The following is a 22,652-nucleotide window of genomic DNA, read 5'->3' as shown; positions in this document are numbered from 1 at the left end:
GACTGTTAAACTCCTGGTGCCGTAACTTGTCCGGCAGATGCCATTGGTCTCCCTGTTCTATCATTTAGAGAGTCGCTCGTACAGACTTTTAAAACCCCAATGCTGCAACTTACCCGGCACATCCCACTGGTCTCCCTGTTCTATCAGTTAATAAATGATAGAACAGGGAGACCAGTGGGATCTGCCGGACAAGTTGCTTCATTAGGGGTTAACTTTTTAAAGTCTATACTTTTAAGGCTCCTGGTGCACTTGTTGCACCTTAAGGGGTTAAAGGGCCGTGCGAGTGAGCCTATTGGTCGCTTGCACGGCCCTTTAACCTATGGATTTCCGCTCCCGTTATCTAACGCAGCATCGAAGGGGTTAACGGGAGCGGAAATCCATAGGTTCGCTGTCATGGTTACAAAGGCCGTGCGAGTGAGCCTATTGGTCACCTGCAGGGTCTTCCTCTGGCATCAACCAATTGGTTGATGCCAGAGGAGGTCCCTGTAGGCGACCAATAGACTCATTCGCACTGCCCTGTAACCCGTGACGGCAAACCTGTGGATTTCCACTTCCGGGAACTGCTGCGTTGCCAAGGTAAGTTAGAAGGGGAAGGGACCGGGGAGAGTGGTAGACGAAGACGATCACAAAGATCTTCGTGGTGTGTGTCTTCGTCTTCGCCTACGTTTTACCGCCGCTGTCTTCTCTTCGGGTGTCTTCGGGACGAACACGAAAACGCACTCTTCGTGTTCGTTTTCACGTTCGCCCGAAGACGAATGCACAAGTCTAGTCAATACCCAAATCCTCCGGGTCACAGAAGCGAGGTCTTGACACACCCCACTCCCCGTCCATTTTCCAAGTTCCCAGGCATGGATATATGCTATATGCAATGTGTAGTAGTGGATATGATAATGTATTTACTCTCCTGAGACAATTTTTCTGGTGTGTTGTCTCCAGATTTGGTGAAAACATTATCATAACCTTTCCAGTTCCAGTTCTCAGTAACCTATCTTTCACCACAATGCAAACTTTGGGCTATCCCCTCAAAGTTAATGAATGTTGCGCCAGCCTCCGTTACTTCCCTATATGCGTTGGAGCCAGTGACATATTCAGGCCTAAGATGACTAGGTCCAGACCTGGGGCAGCAGTCCCTCTTGCTGCAAACCCAGGGGCAGATTGTCCTCCTGGAGCCATCAGGCCCCCCCAGTGTCACACTGCTCAATGAGCCAGTTGCAGGGGAGATCTTTTATCTCACCCACCAACTTATTTACACTACGGATGCTGTGCCGGCTCAGCAATGCCTATATATACTGCATCCGAGGGCGCTGCATCATATCCTTGCGCCCTATCCAAAAAATATATGTATAGGTTCATCATCAGTCACCAAAATCTGCACCATGATAATTTACCGGTACATATAAAGCCGTACTTTCACAGCATATAATAGAATTTGCCACATTGCTTATCATCAAGCTACAGATCGTATTGTTTTCCACCCTGTAGGACCAGACGTATAAAAGCATTAGGCTCCAATTAACAAAGGGAACTGGTTAGAATGTTGACCGTTTCAGAGTAAATCTGAGAGCAGAACCCGTAATTGTGTCTGTAAGAGAATTCCCGCGTGTAAATCCCACCGGAACCAACTCCTCTGCTAGAAGAAGAACAAATCTCTCGCTAATAAAATCCTTGGTTAGCTGAGGGTATTTACTGAACAATGCGAGCTACTTTAATAAAAACTAAATAAAAGCAGCATGGGAATAAGAATAAACAAAGATTTTTGTTTTTGTTTTTCTCAACTTGTTAGTTCTCATAAAAATGTCTCAATGGAGCTATAACAGGTGGAGAAAAAACTGTGGATTTTTGATCTCAGAAGCCAGTTTTAAATTTTAAGTTTACGTTTTATTAACAGCAATGATAATTCCATGTTTTCTACCATAAAAATATATGCTACAAATGTATTCTTGCTGCGGGTGAAGCCCTACTTTCCTGGGTCTCAGGTCAGTTTCTTCTTTTTCCTATTCCTGTGTATAGAAACAGTAGAAAAATACATATATAACGATACCGGAAACTGCACTCCAGTAGCCAGAGTGGAGCCGGTTCCCCATAACGATTCGGCTTTCTGGTGAGGAAAGCGTGGTAGTCTTTATGGGCGACCTCCTCAAACGATGACTCCCCTTGCGGAAGAAGATACAGCCCTCCTTTAGACCTTTGGGGTGAGAATGGAAGGAAGGGGTCGCATTTATCTTCATGAAGTGCAAACCTCAAAGAAAGTAGACTGGGGGATGTGGAGCTCATGGTGGCCATTAATGGGCACAGTTTCACACTTTTTTCCAACTTTTTTTTTCCTTTTCTTCACAGCAAAGCGATGACCTTGGGGTTTCAACTAAAACTAAAAATTCTATGAATGGGTCAAAAGTCCTTAGTAAAGCCCTCTAACCCTCCTTATAGTTCTTTCAGATGTTGGGGGGTATTGTGCACCTTGTGCTTATCAGCTCCGTAAGTGAGCACCAGTTTCACACAAGTCGAGACACGTCCATTTCAATAAAAAGAGGTTACAGTCAGGGAGATTTAGGCTTTTTTTGGTGGTCCTACCATTCTGTAGGAGGCTTCTGATATATTCTGATATTTTTTATCACATTCGATAGGATTCCAAACATGAAACTGCTTAGTATGGAATATTTTGATGCTATTGACAATAACCAATGCATTTATTATTGATTAATGTAAACAAAAATCAATTTTCAGAAAGTTTCCTGGAATAATTCTTGGAGGTGATGGAAATGGGGGGGCAAAACTTTGAATAAGGGGTGCAGGTAAGGTGACCACATCAGCCATGTTTCACAGGACACATATAATTTTTACATATTGCTGACCAGCCCAAATAAAATGCTGCCCTGTAGTATGTGCGTACCTGGGAACTTCTGAGCTCCGGCTACCCAGACCCTTCCCTTGTGGAACACGTCCAGGACTGTCCATTGATGTCAGCGGGCAGTCTTGCTGATGTCAAGGGCATTCCGTATGATGTCAGTGGGTGTTCCCGATGATGTCAAACCCGGAGAGTTCCCAGGTATGAGTACGTGTCCTGGAAGACTGCCCGCTGACATCAGCGGACAGTCCTGGCCGCGTTCCGCAAGGGAAGAGTCTGGGTAGCCGGAGCTCAGAAGTTCCCGGGTACGCACCCTAGATGTAGGTTTCTTTCCACCCTAACATTTTATCTTTTGTTGAGGGGTCAGATGTTTTTAGAGAGGTCAATTATTTCATTAGCGTGAATTCTCAAACTTTTTGTAACAGTGATACTGGCATTCACACGGTTAACAAACTATTTTCCTTACTTATGAGCAGTTTAAATAATGCAACCGATAAGTACAGACAGAAAATTTAGTTAATTAGAAGCTTCATGTTTGGAATAAAACAGAATTTGGCTCACAGAGTTCGTGTCTGGGAGGGGCAATTAGAACACTGTTGTGAACATGTTTCCAGTCACGCTAAATATATTCCGTGATGGAGAAACTCTTTACCGTAGTAGTAGTAGTAATAATATTAATAATGTATTTTCTTTGGAAGAAGGAACTATTTGCTTTGTAGCGGGCATTTAGAAACTACGTTTTACTCTTTATAACACTCAAGGCTTTAAAATGCATATGAAACAACTTTTAAAGACACCCCTACTAAAGAAGAATGCATTTTAAGGTACTCTGTTTTTTAGGTATGTATATTAATGTACTTCAGCTTCAGCTGCCAATTCTTGTTAGTGAACCACCCATCAGCATACCTGGGAACTTCTGGAATCCGGCTACCCGGAGCCTTCCCTTGCAGGACGCGGCCAGGGCCGCCCCACTGACGTCAATGGGAGGTCTCGATGATGTCAGTGAGAAGTTCCTGTGATGAGGACGGTGACCCAGAGACCCAGGGAAAAAAGTGTGCAAAAAGTGTACCGACGAATGCTTCCTGTTTTCAGGAGAGTCAGCTGGGGGAGGAGTCAAGTGCAACAGAATTCTCATTTTCTAACTCTAATAACTAAACACCTGCTCTGATTTGCATTTTTATCATTTTTTGATATGGTTGTGATCCATACCAATTTACGGCATCATAAAATCCCTCTTACGTGGTAAACATCTTTTTTAGGGGTTGTATTTATCTTATTTTCAGTATATTCTGGAAATGTGAGCCCAACGTGGAAAACTTCTCTGAAAAGCAAGATACCCATCTACTGTTTTCTGTTAAGCACGAGACGTGAATCAGAAGGTTTATTTGCAAAGCAGAGAGCATTTATTGGCATTTTTATTGACCGGATCTGCCAGGGAATAACCCCTAGGACTTAAAGCAAGCAGAACAATTAGCTATTTTGAAGGAACTCATCTGGGGTTTTACAACATCTGATTCCACCGGCTGTATTAAATCACTCTCGCTTGCGATTATGTGCTTCACCAGACATCTTGAGGCTTCGTCAATATTTATATTTTCCTGTGAAAAAAAAAAAAGAGAGAAAACTATTGAGCTTTACTACTTTAAGTTGGAAAAGAGAATAGAATTTCGATTGTACGGCACGTTTTTTCAAATTGAAGAACATAAGTCATATTTATTATGGGATAGATAGATTTATTGAATTAAGATTTTTTTTCAGACATTCATTGCATCTACAAATTAGAGATAAAGCCACTAAAAGATTATTTATGATGTAAAACATATATATATATATTTAAAAAAACACGGTCATTTTTAAAATGTTTTTAGATTACTGAAATGATTTGGATAGTACGTTTGTAAGGTGGCCATGGATCAGGAACACCTGCTACAAATGGGGTTTTCAATCTTTTTTTTGCTTATATACATATTTTGTTTAAAATGACCAAATAAGGAAATTTTTGTTTTGGGGGTGTGGTTAGGGGGTGGGGCTTTACTATGATGTTCTATGCAATGTATGACCTACTGGGTAAGGCATTAAGAAAAAGGGGCTGTAGGGCACGTGATACACTCATGCCAATCAAACACTAGCTCCTAGAAAGCTGATGTGGACCACAATTAGGGACTGTCCTTACTATACAGGGACACTTGGGAGATATGTAACTAAGGAGGGCATTCCAGTATAGACTAAGTAAAGGCAAGCGGGGAAAAATGGTGAAAACCTCAAAGACTTACAAGGGCATAAGGAAAATGAGAAAAATAGAAGGAACTTGTTTCGATGTATGGGGTTAAAAATGCATGATTATTATTATTATTATTTCTTTATGGAAAATCCACCTGCAAGAAAAAGTGTATTCAAGATTTCAGAACAAGCAGAAGTATATATAAAAACTTTAAAATAGTTTTTATTAAACATTTTAAAGGAAGATATCCTGGAGCGATTCTTTAAATGAATGAATTTAAGTCTAAATAATACCGCATGATAAAGCCGTTGTTCAGTCTCCGATATCGGGACCTGGCACACCGGGCAAATTCACCGTTAAGAGGCAGCTGGCCTTAAAGTAACAGGGCCGCCCCGTCATCACTAGTCCAAGTTGCACATTTTTAGTATAAATGATATGTGCTATACTTGTGGCACTCAATATAGTGTAATATTTTGAATAAGTAATTACAGCAATAAAATTAATGTGATTTTTTTTGCTCCGATATATTTGATTTATGTAAATATATTTTGTAGATGTCAGGTTTTGCAGTACATTCCCTAAACGTGATGCAAAACATTAAAAATATTGCAGAAAATGATCAAATCTAACTAGAATATGGGAACCCGGACTCCTTTGTTTGAAGACGTATGGAGACAGGGCCAGGGTTTGGACCACCCGCCTGCTTTACCCCTCGCGATGCTCTGATTTATTGACGTGAAAGGTGGCCACGCGGAAGCTGTGATAGGGGTCTACTGCCACCTTCACAGCATGGGGGGATCAGAGGACCTCCATAACCTGTCCATGATCCCCACTGCCCACAAAAAGGAGACAGAGGGTTGGGTCCGAAAAATGGTAAAAAAAATTAAAATTTTAGTTTTTCCGGCCTCAAGCTTAGGGCGAAACGCGGCACAAGAAACCGGACCCAAAAACCAGCAGAGTAATGACTACTAAGGCGCTACGTACAGGCCCGGACTGGGACAAAAAATAGGCCCGGGCATTTAAGCCTGAGCAGCCCATATTAATTTATTTATTTATTGTTAAAGCCCACCCTTCATGTACCATCTTTGCATTTAATCATTCACACAAATCATTAACACATTCATTAATGCAGTCTCACAAATCATTCAAGCAATTCATCCACACATGAATTCATTAATTGTCATACGCATTCACACAATTCATCCACACATTTATTCATTCATTCATATACGCATTCACACTACCCCCTCTCCACATCTTATCTGCCCCTTCTCACTATGTAACCCCCTTCCCCACTTCTCACTGCACCCCCCTCCCTCACCCTACTTACCTTGTTGCCGGAGCAAGCAGCAACTGCGACCGCGCCTGTGGCAGGGCAGGATTGACTTAGGGGCTGATGGAGCTGCAGCTCCAGGCCCCCACCTTAAAATAGGCCCAGTCAGGACCAGACTGGCTGGTCCTATATGGCCACATTAATGCAGAGCCCCTTAAGCCCGCCGCAACTACCCCCTCCTAACTATCTACCCTCTCCCTCTTTGAAGTTCACTTACCTTTCAGGAGTCCTGCGGCGGGGCTGCAAGGCCTCTGCCTCCCAGCTCTGCCACTGTATGGAACAGTATAGAATGATGGGAGTTATGATGTACTTTTAGAGCATAATTATATAATGAAAAATTCATTGGAAATGGTACAGCATAACACCCATCACTCTCACGCATTTACCAATCCACACGTACATCAATCCACACGTATACACCAATCCACACGCATACACCAATCCACACACATATATACCAATCCATACATATATACCAATCCACCCATATATACCAATCCACACATATATACCAATCCACACATACACCAATCCACACATATATACTAATCCACACATATACCAATCCACACGTACACACCAATCCACACACTAATCCACAGGTATATACACCAACCCACACGTATATACACCAATCCACACATATATACCAATCCACACACACACACACACACACACACACACACCAATCCACACGTACACACCAATCCACACGTATATACCAATCCACACACACATATACCAATCCACACACACATACACCAATCCACACGTATATACACCAACCCACACACATATACCACACAACACGTATATACTAATCCACACACATATACCAATCCACACACATATACCAATCCACACGTATATACCAATCCACACATATACACCAATCCACACATATACACCAATCCACACATATACACCAATCCACACATATACACCAATCCACTCTCACTTAATGCTTTCCTACCTTTCCTTTCTTCTTTCCCTCTTCTTCAGTTCTTCTGTCTTCTCTGTCTTCTTCCGGGTCAGAGGGCACGGACAGCGGTGGGCGCGGCTTCAGTGCTGTGCGCCGGGATCTGACAACAGACCCCGGCGTACAGCAGCTGTTGCCGCACGGCTCACAAGGGAGCGGTATCGGAGGTCTTTAACAGACCTCCGGCTCCCTTGAGTGATTACTCAAGGGAGCCGGAGGTCTGTTAAAGACCTCCGATACCGCTCCCTTGCGAGCCTGCTCCTCCAGTGGCGGACATTACTGTCCGTCTCTGGAGGAGTGCCGGGTGCCGCAAGTCGGCACCCCCTGATGAGCGGCACCCGGTGCGGACCGCCCCCCGCCGCCCCCTGGAGTGTGGCGCCCTGTGCGGTCGCACACCCCAAAGGTCGGCCCTGCCCTAAGGGGCCGGGAAGCCCCCACCAGGGCCGGCCTTAGGGGTCTGCGGCCGCACAGGGTTTAAATTAAAACATCAGGTTTTTTTTTCCAACTTTATTTAACAACCTCCATCCACATGGAGGATGTTAAATAAAGTTGAAAAAAAAACCTGATGTTTTTATTTAAACCCTGTGCGGCCGCAGACCTGTAAGGCCGGCCTTGGTGGGGACTTCCCGGCCCCCTAGAGTGGCGGACCTGCAGTTGCGGCGGGCTTAAGGGGCAGGTGCCCCTTATGCCCTGCGTTAATGCGGCCGTAGGTAGGGGCCTGGAGCTGCAGCTCCATCAGCCCCTAAGTAAATGCGGCCCGGCCCACCGGGCAAATGCCCGATGGCCAGTCCGGGCCTGGCTACGTACACGCATGAGAGATCTGGATTCGCCTCAAGGGCGCTAGACGTTACTATCTATAGGGATTATTGTGGCTTTTGGGGCCAGCAAACTTTCTGAGCTCTTAGAAAAAAGGGGGCATCAGAGGAGGTGATTAGGGTCCCTAGGAGGGACTGTCCCTCCTGAACATGGACACTTGGAAGGTATGCATTTATAAAAAAAAGACCTGCGACCTTCCTGTTCCCATAAAATGGGGAAGGTGGAATCCAGTAAAGATCTGGAACATATGGCCTTTTTGCAATAACATTTTTATTTAGTCTAATATTTGCATAATATCTACTAAACATAAAACATCTAGTAAAAGGTTGTGTTTGTCCTAAATTTTATTAGCATTTATTTCTATAGATTGTAAAACTCCTTCCAAAATACGATTAAATAAAAGAACATTTTATTTTATTATTTTTAGCCTAAATTCACTAATATTCAATACATTTTGTGTCCATAAATCATCCCAATTGCAAATGTTGGCGACCCTGGGTGGTTACAGTAAGTGGAATATGTCAAAGACAAAAATTAGAGAGAGCAATTTAATATTTATTGTTTTTGATAGCGCCATCATGTTCTGCAGCACTGTACAATGGGTCAAATTAAATATAGTTAGTTAGTCACGGCTAGTATCTCCTACAAGGAGACCATCATTGACCTTGCATGGAGCAGTAGAGTACCAAGAAGCCTGATCAACCAATCTGGAGGTGATCTACCCACGGTTATTTGGCTGCCATCCCCTGGAAATTCCATCCTAGGGCTACCACAATGTGCCACTGGTTCTGCCATGGCGTTCTTGGGTTCAATTCCCTGCGCAAGCGAGCAAATTTAAACTCAGATTTTCAGCTTTGGACATCATGATAGAGCAGTAACAAAAAATAAGGTGGAATAGGTCATATCCAGTTTGTGATGTATCTTTTGTTCATTCGAAGGTCACACTTTCTATATCTCAAATAGTTTAGGGCAGGGGTGGGCAATTAATTTTCCCATGGGGCCACATGAGAAATTGGAATGGTTTTAGAGGGCCAGACCAACATACGAGAGGGCACAGAGAGCTGCCCCAAGAAGAGAGCTTAAAAAGTGAATATTATTAGCATTATTATTATTGTAATTACAATGCAAAGGGAAAAGTCCTGACACTTACCAATGACGAGCGTGGAACGATTGTCCTGGCACTCCCCAAGGTCCGCAACGAGCATCCTGGCACTCAGAAGTTACAGTGGCATCACTTACTCAGCATCGGGAAGCAGTGAAACTACAAACTCCGAAGCCTTGTCCATTTTGTTAACTTATGTGCTGTTTAATAAAGTTATTCAAGCCTACGTCATTGGTAGAGGTGCTTGAATAAGTAAGGCCTGAATAACTATTAGCACAGCACAGAAGTGAACAAAATGAACAAGGCTTCGGAGTGCATAGTTTCGCTGCTTCCCGTTGCTGACACCGGACTCATTGGTGAGTCACCAGGACACTCTTTGCGGGCCGGTCCGAGCTATTCCGCGGGCCGTGCTTTGCCCAGGTCTGGTTTAGGGTATGCCAATTACAATTTCTACTAGAAATCCAAGCACGTGGTTAAAAGAGTTATCCTGCTTTGGTTGGCGCCCTGTGGACTCCATCCTTCATCTGCTGCCTCTAGCAATAGTCGCAATTTTCACTGATTGACTGAAAACGATGGAATTCCACTAAGCTGATTAATATTCTGTTAAAAGCCATTATTGCCGAAGGGGTGAAACAGGAGCAGTGTGTCAAAAACAAATGTAAATAACCATATTTTAAAGTCAAGCTTTGGAACCAGTTATACAGCAATAAACGCTGTCACATAAAAGGGACACGCCAGCCATCGTATGCACTTTCATGACCGAGTGGTCATGGAGGGATTCTGTTGTTTGGCTGAGCACCCTGCCTCATCTCCAAGGGCTAAGGAGATCCACCTATGCACGTGCACAAAAATTATGCCCATGGGGGCCAGAATGGGCCAGGGTGGGCCTTGACTGGGATGCCAAGTAGGGCTAGGCCTGACAGCATTTTTCTAATTTTAAGGGGTGGAGTTTGGGAGGTTATTCAAGGGCAGGTGTCATTAGGTTAGGGTACATTTTGTCTGTCACCCCTACCTCGTATAGTTTCCTGTAACTGATTGGCTGTTTGAGGAAGCAATGCGCTGAGGACAGAGACGTATTTACCTCTGACGCTGCCCTAGTTTTGACCCTTAGGTTACAGTCTAAGGAGACCTGTATTGGTGGGGCACAGGCCTCCATAGTGTAAATGGGTCGGTAAGGTAGATCAGAGATCTCCCCCTGAAACCAGCCCATTCAGCAGCTGCCCACCAAGAGAGCAATCTGTCCCCTGATTTTGTGACACTGTCGGACCTGCTGACCTAGACCCAGGTCTACTCAGCCTAGGCCAAAATGCATCGCTGTGTGTAGGCCTAGGGCCTAGAGCTGCAGCTTCTCCTCTATAGGCACATGCTTTTTTTTGCAGGTTTGATGGATCCATATTAAAATGCAAAGGCTGGATCTTTAAATTAAATATAATGTTACATCAACGTATTATACAGTAGGTCCTTGGAAGCTCATGTGGAATTATAAAGTCACACAGTGCGTAGGTGTGGGAGCTGCTTTCAGTGGTTGACTCCCCGACTTAATGTGCAAAAATAAGAGATAAGTACATTTATTGCCCAAGCTTGGGAAATATACTGTATATAGGAATAAAGCTTTCTTCTTATGTAGCATATCGAACCCATAACAACTACCAATGCAAGTACAATTTGGCTTTTTTATATACAACACACATAAAAATCTATAGAATTGCTCAAAAATAAAACTTTAGGAGCCGTAGCATTTGAGTAGTGGGACGTATGAAAAGAGAGTGGACGTTTTACAGGAGACCCATCATGGTTTATAACACCGGCTGCCGGTATCGATCGTTCCAGCTAAGCATTTCTCTGCAATAAGAACCCTAGGAACTTTTTCAATAATATTCCTTGGAGGTTTTTTGTTCTGAGAAGGTTGAGTGGTTAGTTTGAGAATATTTTTGTCATATTGTGCACTTTTACAGAACTTTTAGCAACTGCTTGGTAAAGCTGCAAGGATGGAAAATGTTCTATAAGCCAAAAGTTACTAGTCCAGCTTCTTGCGGGAGGAATGGCCGTGACACCTGGGGTTTGCCGGATTCAACCGGATTCTTAGTTTTAATAAATTTTATTTTTGTTGGACGATTTTTTAAAGAAAAAAATATAACAATGCCAAGGTGGCTGATGATTTGAAAGATAAATTATCATACGAAAAAATTAACGGTACTTCAATTTGGATACCCGTGGCAACTGGTTGAGTTATTAGGGTCGGGGCCAGTCTGAGATGAGGTATAAGAGAGTGAGGCATGAGGTATGTTTTGTTATGTGTGATAGAGCGTGTATGTTTTAGTGTGAAAAGGGCCAAATTAACTGCGGAGCACATGGAGCAACTACTCCAGGGACCCGACATTCTCAAGGCCCTGCACCGGTTGCTCCAGGGCCTCGACGTTCTGATGGGAGTCAGCTGCTCACCTGTCCCACAAAGTGGTGATCTGATCAGGTTCTGCAATACTGGGCCAAGTGTGTTTTAGTGTGTGTTAGAGTGAGTGTTAATGTTTGCGTGTGTGCTAGTTCGTATGTTAATTATGGGGGGCAAGTGGGTATTTTGGGGCAACAATAACCATTCTTGTAGAGCCACAGAAAAATGATACTCAACCATTATTATTTTTTTTTGTACTTAAATGTATGATAGCGCCATACATCGCTCAATATGCTTCCCAACGCTCATAAATCTGACAAAATCATTGGGAAACATTTTCAGGTTCAACTAGCAATTATTTGGCTGTATGATAAATTCAAACTGTTGTCATCCTCATTAATATTGCAACAGCGGTTTTAATGCAATAATGTAAAACCGTACCTTTGCTGATGTTTCATACCATCCCACAAAGCCGTGCTCCTTGCAGAACTGGTCCATTTTGACACCGTTGTTCTTAAGGCCGTCTTTTCCCTGGTCGCATTTGTTGGCCAGAAGCACGGCTGATACGGGAATACCATTAGACAGAGTCAATTTAGAGTCTAAATCTTCTTTCCACTTCGTCACAGCTTCGAACGTTGCCGGCCTCGTGACGTCAAATACAATAAATGCTCCGACGGCTTCTCTGTAGTATACCCTTGTCATGTTTCCGAACCGTTCTTGGCCTATCATAAGAAAGTTAAAGTGATTAACATATTTTTATGTATTTCCATTTTCCTTGGTACGTTCAGGACAGGGGCTCATATAGTAGATAAGCATTGAAGCCTAGGGGTTTCTTAGGTCTCCTGACATGAACTTCTACTGGGCGCCTAGCCTTCTAGTGACCAAATGTATGTATGATCCCCAAAATGTTCTTTGTTTTTGTTCATCACCATGTCTATTAGCAATGAAAGTATATTTGTTATAAAGCATTACATTCTGATACATGTATGTGCTGACTTCGACCTACCACTTGAGCAAAAAGAGGCAGAAAGTGGACCTCAAATGAAATGCGGGAGGCAGGTCCGAGATGTTTGGTCTTCTTTTTACATTGCATATTGCATTACATTTATTTATATAGCGCCAGCAGATTCCGTAGCCGGTAGAATACATTTAAAATCACAAACAATAACAAACTGATGCAAAAGAAAAAGAGGGCCCTGATCTTGTGAGCTTACAATCTAGTCAGTTGAGTGTAGCCAGAGGAGCAGCGCAGCTTAGCGGAACAGGCCTTGACAGAGCTAGGAAGAGGGCTCTAGGGTTTTAATGGTTGGGGATTGGTGTTAGTTTTTAGTAGGTGGGGTTTTGGTGTAGGTATAAATGGGCAGACATTTTAGATCCTGTCACAATTAATTTGAGCCACTTACCTGTTTTTGTCCCACCCTCCCTCCCTGTTTTTCGTTTCTCTTTTGGCTTCGCTTGGTCACAGCGGTGTGGCTGGATTGGTTAGGTGGGGGGTAGAATGGGGATGTTTTGGTTGGTTATGGTTGTCTGGTTGGTACGGTTGGTTCGTTTGGTAGGTTTCGAGCTGGTCTGTGGCTCAGAACCTGCGGTGGTAGGGGTATCTCGGTATGCCCCTACTGTTGGTTTGGTATGTTAGTGTGCACCTCACTGGTATGGTGAGGTTTATGTGTTATAATTTACTTGGGGGTCATTGTCTATGTGTTGTCATGTGGGGAATGTGTGAAGGTTATATTGTGTGTTATTTGTTGTGGACAATGACTTATTGTTTGGTATGTTGTATATATGTTTATATCATATTTATATATGTTGCGCCTGTCATGTCCTATATAGTGAGTGTGGAGGTTTTACAGTATTTATGTTGTTATTAAAGAGATTTAAAGAAACATGTTTTTCCCTACAGCTGTCCTTTAAGGGCCTTGTTGACAATGCCACAAAAAGAAAGAGAATATGCAAAAATGGCATACATGGGAGAGCTGCAAAACATCTTGATGGCCCCCAAGACTTTTGGGATAATATCCTGTGGACTGGGGAGTCAAAAGCGTTCTGCCAAGCAGAGCGGCCAAAATTCCTCCCCAGCGATGGAAAAGACTCATTGCCAGTTATCGCAAAGGTTTGATTGCACTTGTTACCCGCAAGGATGGCCCAACCAGTTATTAAGTTTATGGGGTGATAAATATTTTTGATTAACTCTTTACTGTTCCAAAAACATATATATATATATATAAAAAAACCTTTATAGTCCAATAAGGAAACAATTAGTCTCAATAGACTAATCAATAATAATGCAAATGCAAAAATTAATTGGATGATCTGAAACATTAAAATGACAAACATTAAGTGACAAATAGGCAAAACTTGAAGAAATTGGGAACGGGGCAAATACTTTCTCACAGCGCTGTATATAAAGTATTTGAATTAGATGTTGAATTGTGTTTCAGAGCTAAACAGGAAAATGAAGTACAAATAAAAATACTGTAGGGTCTGAACTTTACTTCCTATAACCGTCTTCCGTTTGTAAGTCAGTCCCATGATCGCAAAGAATTTATCAGATAAGCATTAAAATCATGTGTTATTCAACAATGTCTTCATTATGATACTTTTTTATTTTTACAAAATATTTAGACAGAAATCCTCTATGTGGAGAAAACATCATTTATAAATATGTTTCAATGTTTAGATATATCTACATATTATATAGGGTCCTTCCATGTATATATATATATATATATATGTGTGTGTGTGTGTGTGTATATATATATGTATATAGAGCTGGTATACGGTACTGTGTTATTCTAGTCTTTTTTCAATTATTTTTTAATTATTTTTTGTTCAGCTACCAATGCTATGAACAGTGGCGTTAAATTATGTCAAATAAGTAGAGACTTAGATTTATAAGAAAAAATGTAAAATTGAAAAAGTTAACTTAATAAAAAAAATTATATTTCTGAATTATAGCTGCTGATAATAATTAGTAGTAATAATAATAGTATTAGGTAAAATTCTCGGTTTTTTTCTACAATTTGTCTACAAAAGTATGCAAAAATGTACCATTTCTTGACTGAAATTTGTGAGCTGTTTAAGAGAAGACTGGGGTAAAAACTGCAATTCCAGATAATCTATTCTCAGGGTGAAGGGGCAGATTCTTGGGGCCACACAGTCCAGAGCTATTCTATGCCGCTGTGATCCTATATAAAACTCCCAACTTGTGCTTTCGCGACCAGTATGTCATGGTTGATATCCCTGCTTGAATGCAGGTGACTCAAGTAGAAAAAAAAAAGTAGATCTTTAAATAATGACAGGTCAAGTTTTCCATGGGTATCGGTCTTACGGCCATTTGATTTACCCATTTGCCCAGTGACTACATAGAATATTCACAGTGGGCTATTAAAGGGTTAATATGGCAGGGGTCTCAGCTTACTTAGGAAGTTTCTATTGGCTAACAGCTATTTTTTGTTAGAAAGGCCAGCAATCTTTATTAAAATTCTTAGATTTGGGGGGTCTTGTAATTACATCTTTAGGCTTTGAACTTGGTGGAGATGAACAGGGTAGCAGTTCTGTTGGAACTTTAAAGGTAACTCTGTAGTCACTTCCCTCTCAACCACGGACTAGATTGTAAGCTCACATGAGCAGGGCCTTCTTCTCCTTTTGTAGCAGTTTGTTATTGTGTGTGGGTTTTAAATGTATCCCACTGATTGTAACAACGCTACGGAATCTGCTGGCGCTATATAAATAAATGTAAATCTCTGCTTTAAAATGACTGATTTGGGTATGTTTTGCATAAGTAAGTGTGTGGGTGTGGGGCAAATTAAAATTAGCGTTGGATCATATTCAAGGTGGACACCATGAAAATGTAAAGCGATCACGCAACTGTCCTATGCATTCTTTTAAGTGTTTAGCTTGTAATTCCACCTATAGCCACTAGGGTGTATATCAGAACAAAAAAAAGCTTAAGGCAGCATTTACACGCGTAGTGTGTCCTTTCTGTGCTCCTTTTAAGCAATCAGTTTGTATAGGGTAGGTGTAGATTATGTGCATTGAGGACTCTTGTCCTTGCTATAGGTTTTGGGACAAATGATGCAAGCCCACCTGGCCAATTCAGCCCTTCTAGGAAGTGAAGCTTCTCCAACACTGAGGTTTTTTTTAATCATAACTAATATAGAAACATTCAATTTTACATTTCACCGCAACTCAACCTACAACTCAGCGCTTAGCGTCTAATTCTCTTTAGTGGGAAAAATGTCAGAAAAAAAATAACTATATAAAAAGTATTTATTATTATTTATTTATTATTTTCTTTGTTATTTGGTAAGTTTATTATATTTTTATACGTAATGCTTAACACTTTTCTATTGTTCATGTCTTTAAACTGGCATTATATCTGATACCTGTCTGTCCAATGCCCGTTTTTCAAGACAGAATCATTTGCTGATCATTTTTTAACCTGTAAATAATAGCAAAATACCTGTACTTGTTGATGATTAGAATTTTTTTTTTCCTTTGCGGCGTCTGAAGATCAAAGCTTGCGGTTCTGGCATACAGAGCTCTCATGCATGTAATCTCTCTCACATGCTGTACAAAACTTACGGAATTCCCTGCGTCGGAATGCCGGGGAATGCAAAGCTTGCACTTATCAGTATGCGGCACTCTCATGGGTACAAATTGTGTGGGGGGGGGTTTCTGAAGTTTTTAATTAATGGTGTATATTTATATATTAAATTATTTATGTGATCCATAATTTTATACATTAAAAATGTTAAAAAAATATCCTTAATGTATTCAACAATACAGTCTAACACGGGTGGTCTTATGCAACCAATTGGCCTAACTAGTCAGCCTTTTTTAATCACTTTTTACTTATTAGATCCTTATGATAGTTTTATGCACATCTGAAACTTTCTTGATTTTTTTACTGTGCTTGTCTGTACTACTTCCACTGGAAATCTATTCCAGGCATCTATTACCCTTTTATCACATTACACCTCGGTCTTTCACCTTCCTTTTTATTAAACATGCTTCCCCTTGGACTTTCTTTAATCCCACGACAAATTTTATCACTCAGTTGGACCATCTCATTGCAAGCGTAATCCTTTTTTTTATACGTAACCCACGATGGTTACAATAAAACAGACACAACAACTGGCTTTATCGTAATATTTGGCATCTAGAGGGAAAACGCAACTTCTGGTTGGGCCAGTTGGGGAGATCAGAGATCTCCATTGTCCATTATCACCAATGGAGCACTGTGCGCGGCCCCCATTATGACCTCATTCTGCGCCGGCCATGTAGCGCACACCAGAATGTGACATCATAACAGCATGATAGATGGCGACCACGGAGGTAAGTGGTAGGTGGGGGCTGGGGTGCTCCCCTGAGTCAGGTCTATAATCATACAGTACAGGGGGATGAATTTGGAGGAAGAAATGAGACGGTATTATTCTAAGGGCAGGAGCAACAGAAAGCCAGCATCACACGTCGAAAATCGAAGGACTGTAATTATTCACTCATTAAACTTTCACACTGCATAGACATTATAAATGAAAAATAAAAAACAATGGCACCGATTAGCAGGAGATTAGAACGTGCTAATAGGCTATTAGTGACTCAGTTTAACACAACAAACGTGAAACATAGTAACACCTGTGTGCCAAACCTAACATAATCCCCCAGAAGAATGCGGAATGGTACGGGAAAAGCGCTAATCAGCGTGGCTGAGGCTCACACGGTGTTTCTAAGTCCTAAGGACTTCTCTGCTAAAGAAGTGCCCCCCACTCCCATGTCTAGGTATGAAATAACTTAGCTTCCAGTCCAATATTTGCATTAATCAAAGCAAAAAAAATTAAGGGCTCTGAGTTTTTGCTAAAGCACTGGCAAAGTTTTATTTTTAAACAGCTATTAGAATCCTAAATTTTGTGGCAGAGGGGTCAAGATGCTTGGGAACATCACGATGGGTGAGCTTCAACAACAGGCGATGAGGTAGACGTAGAGGCACCTAGATGTTGAACCTCCAAGCATGAACACAGTAGCACATATTAAGATGCACATACCAAGAGGTTAACATGTAATGAGGAAACAGGGCAAAGCTCCATGTTACCTGCATGCGTTACTAACCTAGGGATCACAAAACTTTGGTAACCGGATGAGTGGACCGGAATGGATGAGATCCATGACCTTCATAGGGTTTTTATAGGAGATGTATCACATTAGGGTAACCAAAGAACGCACCAGCTCTACCATTTTTTCTGCCGACATGGTACCCAGTTTGGCAAAATGATGTTGACATCCCCAAAGTTTGCTGGGACATCATACAGCTGGAAATGAGACTAGTTGACATGGCTGTCCTGGAAAACTCAGGAAAGTTGGCAGCTATATTACAGGATAGAAATCTAATAAAACATATGAGATCAATCTCCATTTAGCCTAATTATTATGTATGTTTGCAAATGGTAATTTCCGCACATTTTAGTGTTCATCTTATAATTCCTGCTCTTGTTGGTAGATGAATTAATGATGGTAGATGAATGAATGGTAGATGACTGAAGGTAGATGAATTAAGATAGCTTTTACTAACACTTTTCAAAAAATATATCTTTTTTAATACATATCGTTATCATAGCTTATTAAATAATTTTGTTTGCATTTTCCCCCCATGAGAATGACGTGTGGTCACTAAAGGGCATATTCGTTATCACATTCCGAGAACTTTGCATTTTATAGTTTGACCATGAAGAATGCATCATATGATCTTTTAGCACATGACTTCAAGCATCTCAAACAAGTCTACATTGTACAGGAGGAAACCATCTCCCTGCTGCCTCCAATCTTGAAGAGGACTTGGATTTACAGACACACACATACAAGATCTGGATAAGATTAGATTGGGCTAAACTCCAGGGGTCTTAATAAAACTTTAAAACAACTAACGTTAAGAACATGCCAGCTAGGATCAGTCCGTTCTTTAAGAATGTCCTCTTCTTGGAGGATTAAAACTCATTACTATTAATTATACTTATTTACATTCACTGTAACTTTTTTTTAAATTTTTTTAATCAAAATTAGATATATTGGTACAAAAGTTCACATGGACTAAAATGATAATAATATAAAGACCAATTTCCTCCCAACACAAGTGTCTGGAGAATCACATAATTGAATAAAAATACAGATTCTCTACAAAAAATAAAATAAAATACATAGTGTCCTTACTGAGAAGAGCAGCTAAGGGCTTATATTATTATATAGGGTCCTGTTAGAGAACAGTAGGTAGAGACTTATGGAAATGTGGTATCATAACTGTCCTCCTTAATGTATGTATATCTAAATCCAAACCTAGTGAACTTCTGCTGCAGGAAGAGCTTGGCTGGCCCTGCATAATGTATAATTAAATCGGTGAGCGTCCTCCTCACCCATTGAATTATGCATTATACAGGGCAAGCACAGACCTTTTTGGTGGAGAAACCTGCCGGCGTTGGCCCTTCATAATGAATACAGCTCTACGGAATCTGCTGGCGCTATATGAATAAATGTAACGAATAATAAAGCGAGATAGTGGACATCAAAACTCTCCTGACAGCTGTCTATTTAGTGAATAGAGCCCTATTTGTGACCCAGGTTTCACGTTCAATACATGGCTACAGGATTGTTTCAAAGTCACCCAAACAATGATACATTTGGGACTGCATACTTTTACACAGGTGGTCCAAAAGGAAAAATACTATTAAACCTGATCAAAAGGAGAGTAGATGCAACGGTATACGGTCTATATACTATGTCAGAGAAATTCCCTTAATTGCCATATTCATTGTCATTATCTAATATAAAAAACCTCAGCAGATCTGACATGTTACTCTTACCTCTGAAAGTGTAATCATATAAGTGCGTTTCTATGGCAACATCTAATCAGTGAGTGGGGTTTTTTTTACTGTCACATGGCATTTAAGTGTACCTGACAGAAATTACCTATTTTTCATAGAACAACACATATTCAATTCAACAATACTTGGGGACTTTCGGGGTCTGGCTACCCGGAGCCCCCCCCCTTGCGGGATGCACGTAGAAGGTCCCCCTGGCGTCAGTGGGCAGTCCAAATAATATCGCAGGTGGTCCCGCCGTCATTGGCGGTCCCGTGATGACAGTGGATGGTCCCGCCAACATTGATGGCGGTCATACTGACGGTGCGGAGAGGAAGCGGGCGGAGAGTGCCGCGACGCCGCCCCCCCGCGCCATCAAGCTTGCCCACAGTGGCTCAGCAACCCAATAAGCCCCTTCACCGCTTTTGTAGTAAAAAATCCTACAACCATTAACACGTGAAAGCATAACCAACGTCCTGTGTCCAGGCTGTATGTCCAGCTGTTGAAAAAGACAATCGCCCACTTCCAGCTGACTGAGAGTGGTGGGAGTTGTGACCATATACAATATAGACACCGTAGCTAGACGATTCCATATAGCATTAAGAGACATGTTTTTAAAACGACACTTCAACCATTCTACGTATAATTAATGTATATTATAGCTGAGCGGACCCTTTACATTTCCATTGTTCCCCCCCCCCCCCTTCTGCAGAATCCCCCATATGGACCTTTCCCAGCCCCCGGCTATTTTTACTGAATGAGATATATTTTCGGCCAAATACACTTGTATATATTTACTCCAGCGCTGGCTTGATGAAAACTGCAGCCAGCGGTCTAATGAGACCCCCGTGCATCTATGCAGAAGCGTTCCCATTGATTTCATGCAGCCAATGAGAAGGCGGGGAGCTGCTTACCTTTCAGCTCAGTAAAGAGCTTATATATTTATTTTTTTATGAATTAATTTAATATATATTCTTCTTGATTGGGCTATCAGGGAACGTAAACTGTCCCTTTAATCAAAGAAACACACAATATATTATATATATTTCTGAGTGCTATTTTGCATTGCATATCCAACAGTTTTATATATATATATATATATATATGGATATATATATATATATATATATATATATATATATATATATGACGGTCCAGATTACATTTCGTGTGGCAGCACCCTGCCCTAATTTGATGCCTAAGTGCGAACTCAATGCGAATGAATGCACACAAATGAGCTGTGCACGTGCGCGGTACTCAGTGCTCAGTACATGCGCAAGCCCTGTGCCTAAAAAAGACCACTGTCCAGACGTTTATGTCCCAGATATTGGGGGTTATAGAATCCTTGTTAATATACAGTACCTATCTGATAAATACAGTGCTATTTTACCCTCATTCATTTACACAAAATAGTTTGTAGGCCCAGTAACATGAATACTCTTTCATTAAGAACAAACACCAGCACTTTATATAGAATTTAACCCCCGTTTCTCAGCGCAGAGAATCTTTACAAGGTGCCTCGGGTGCTCGAGAGCTAACGGAATGTGTACGGGAGGTGAGACATTCAACATTTCTTGTGAACTAATTTACCGATTACTTGTTTCAGCCTCCTAACTGCGATATCCCCATCGGATAAGAATGTGCCTTTTCTTGGCTTAACCCCTTGCGTTCCAACATGCTTATTCCGGCGTGCAACCAAAAAGATTGTAAGCTCACGGGATCAGGGCCCTTTTCTCCTTCTGTACCATTACGTCTTAATGTGTGTTAATGTCGTTGTCATTTTAAATTGTCGTTGTTTAATATTTCCACTGTCCCCCTATTGCAACAGCGCTACGGAATCAGCCGGCGCTATATAAATATACAGAGGTGCAAATTGAATTTGGACAAAAATGCCATGATTTAAGCAAAACGCAGAATTTCTATTTCTATCAACGCATGCAGCCTAAATCAAAGAGATTATTACAGTAGCTGCGTCCTCTGCAGCAGCTGCTTATAAAACCAGATTTTATACATCAAGTCGCTTTTATCATCAAATTCATCAAAATGGAATTAATCAAATAAATGATGTTTTATGAAAGGTACGTAATTAGCCTGCGGATAGGAGATCGTGCCATTACTCACCAGCAATGTCCCACAGTTGTAACCGTACCACCGTATCGGAATCCCAACTGAGAACTTTTAAGGCGAAATCCACCCCGATGGTTGCTCGGTAATGCGGAGAAAAGTTTTGGTGGACATAACGTTTGATGATACTGGTTTTCCCGACACCCAGGTCCCCAATCACCAGGATCTTATAAAGGTGCTCTTTCTGGTGGCTCTGCATCTTGGCTCCCAAACTGCTTGCAAACTAATCCCATGCTCCCTGGTGAAATCTTGCCAGGGTCATGAGGAAAGGAGAGGGAGGAGGAAAGGGCAGAGAAGATCACAAATAGAAGACGAGGAGGAAAAAAAAAAAAAGAAAAAAAAAAGAAAAAAAATGTACCAAGAACGTAAAAGACTTGAAACGTTTCAAAAAAAGAAAAAAAAAATTATTAAAAAGAGAAATAAGATCTCATCAAGGAAGTGAGAAAAAAAAAGTCAGAGAGCAGCAAACATATTAGAATAAGTGTGATCACAAATGTATCAAGTGTCTACACTCTGTAATGGAATGTAGCTATCACGGTTTACATTTTAAGAATTGGCGGGGAGTTAAGTCGTAGATTTATTATTGTTTTTATTTTTTTTTTATTCATTATGAAGAGGCGTTCTGGTGCAAAAGTTGTCTTCTTGCCCCAGGAAGCAATGGAGTGGTTGCTATGGTGATAGGACCACTTTTGCATCAGATTTGTTCTTTAGGAAAAAACAAAATCTCTAATATTTGTTAGGGAAACATAGGGAATGTAGATTTTTGAAAAGTGTGTAAATACAATAAAGTATAGAGCTACCCAATGAGGAGTTTAGGATACAGATGCCCCCCCACCCAGTGTTTTAAGTCCAATGTTCGAGTCAGGGTTGCATTTATGAGGGTAGTGCCCATCGGCGTGACAGCCACCACAGGAGCTCCATTATATTATACTGTGGTACTCTGGTACAGTGACTGCCCTCCTAGGCCAGAATACTCCACTGGCTCAGTTTGTTGAT

At 41.4% G+C, this 22,652-nt stretch overlaps 1 protein-coding gene across 1 annotated transcript; it reads right to left on the bottom strand.

Moving 5' to 3' along the window:
• Positions 1-4,290: 4,290 nt before the first annotated feature.
• Positions 4,291-21,855, bottom strand: RAB38 (RAB38, member RAS oncogene family). Its single transcript, XM_089500309.1, has 3 exons — positions 21,654-21,855; positions 12,127-12,407; positions 4,291-4,443 (listed from the first exon to the last, which is right to left on the bottom strand). Exons 1-3 carry the CDS (start codon positions 21,853-21,855, stop codon positions 4,291-4,293), a joined length of 636 nt encoding a protein of 211 aa, XP_089356435.1.
• Between the last annotated feature and the right edge of the window lie 797 nt (positions 21,856-22,652).

Source organism: Sceloporus occidentalis, unplaced genomic scaffold, assembly GCF_023333645.1.
Source record: "Sceloporus occidentalis isolate IW3139 unplaced genomic scaffold, rSceOcc1.0.p SCAF_151, whole genome shotgun sequence".
NCBI classification, from domain to species: domain Eukaryota; kingdom Metazoa; phylum Chordata; class Lepidosauria; order Squamata; family Phrynosomatidae; genus Sceloporus; species Sceloporus occidentalis.
This window is presented reverse-complemented; position numbering and strand designations above follow the sequence as displayed.

Coding starts and splice junctions, on each gene's coding strand:
- RAB38 (XM_089500309.1), bottom strand. CDS start 21,855: ATGCAGAGCCACCAGAAAGAGCACCTTTATAAGATCCTGGTGATTGGG. Junction 12,408..21,653: donor ACAACTGTGGGACATTGCTG/GTGAGTAATGGC, acceptor TTCTTATGATAG/GCCAAGAACGGTTCGGAAAC. Junction 4,444..12,126: donor GGTATGAAACATCAGCAAAG/GTACGGTTTTAC, acceptor TTTTTTTCACAG/GAAAATATAAATATTGACGA.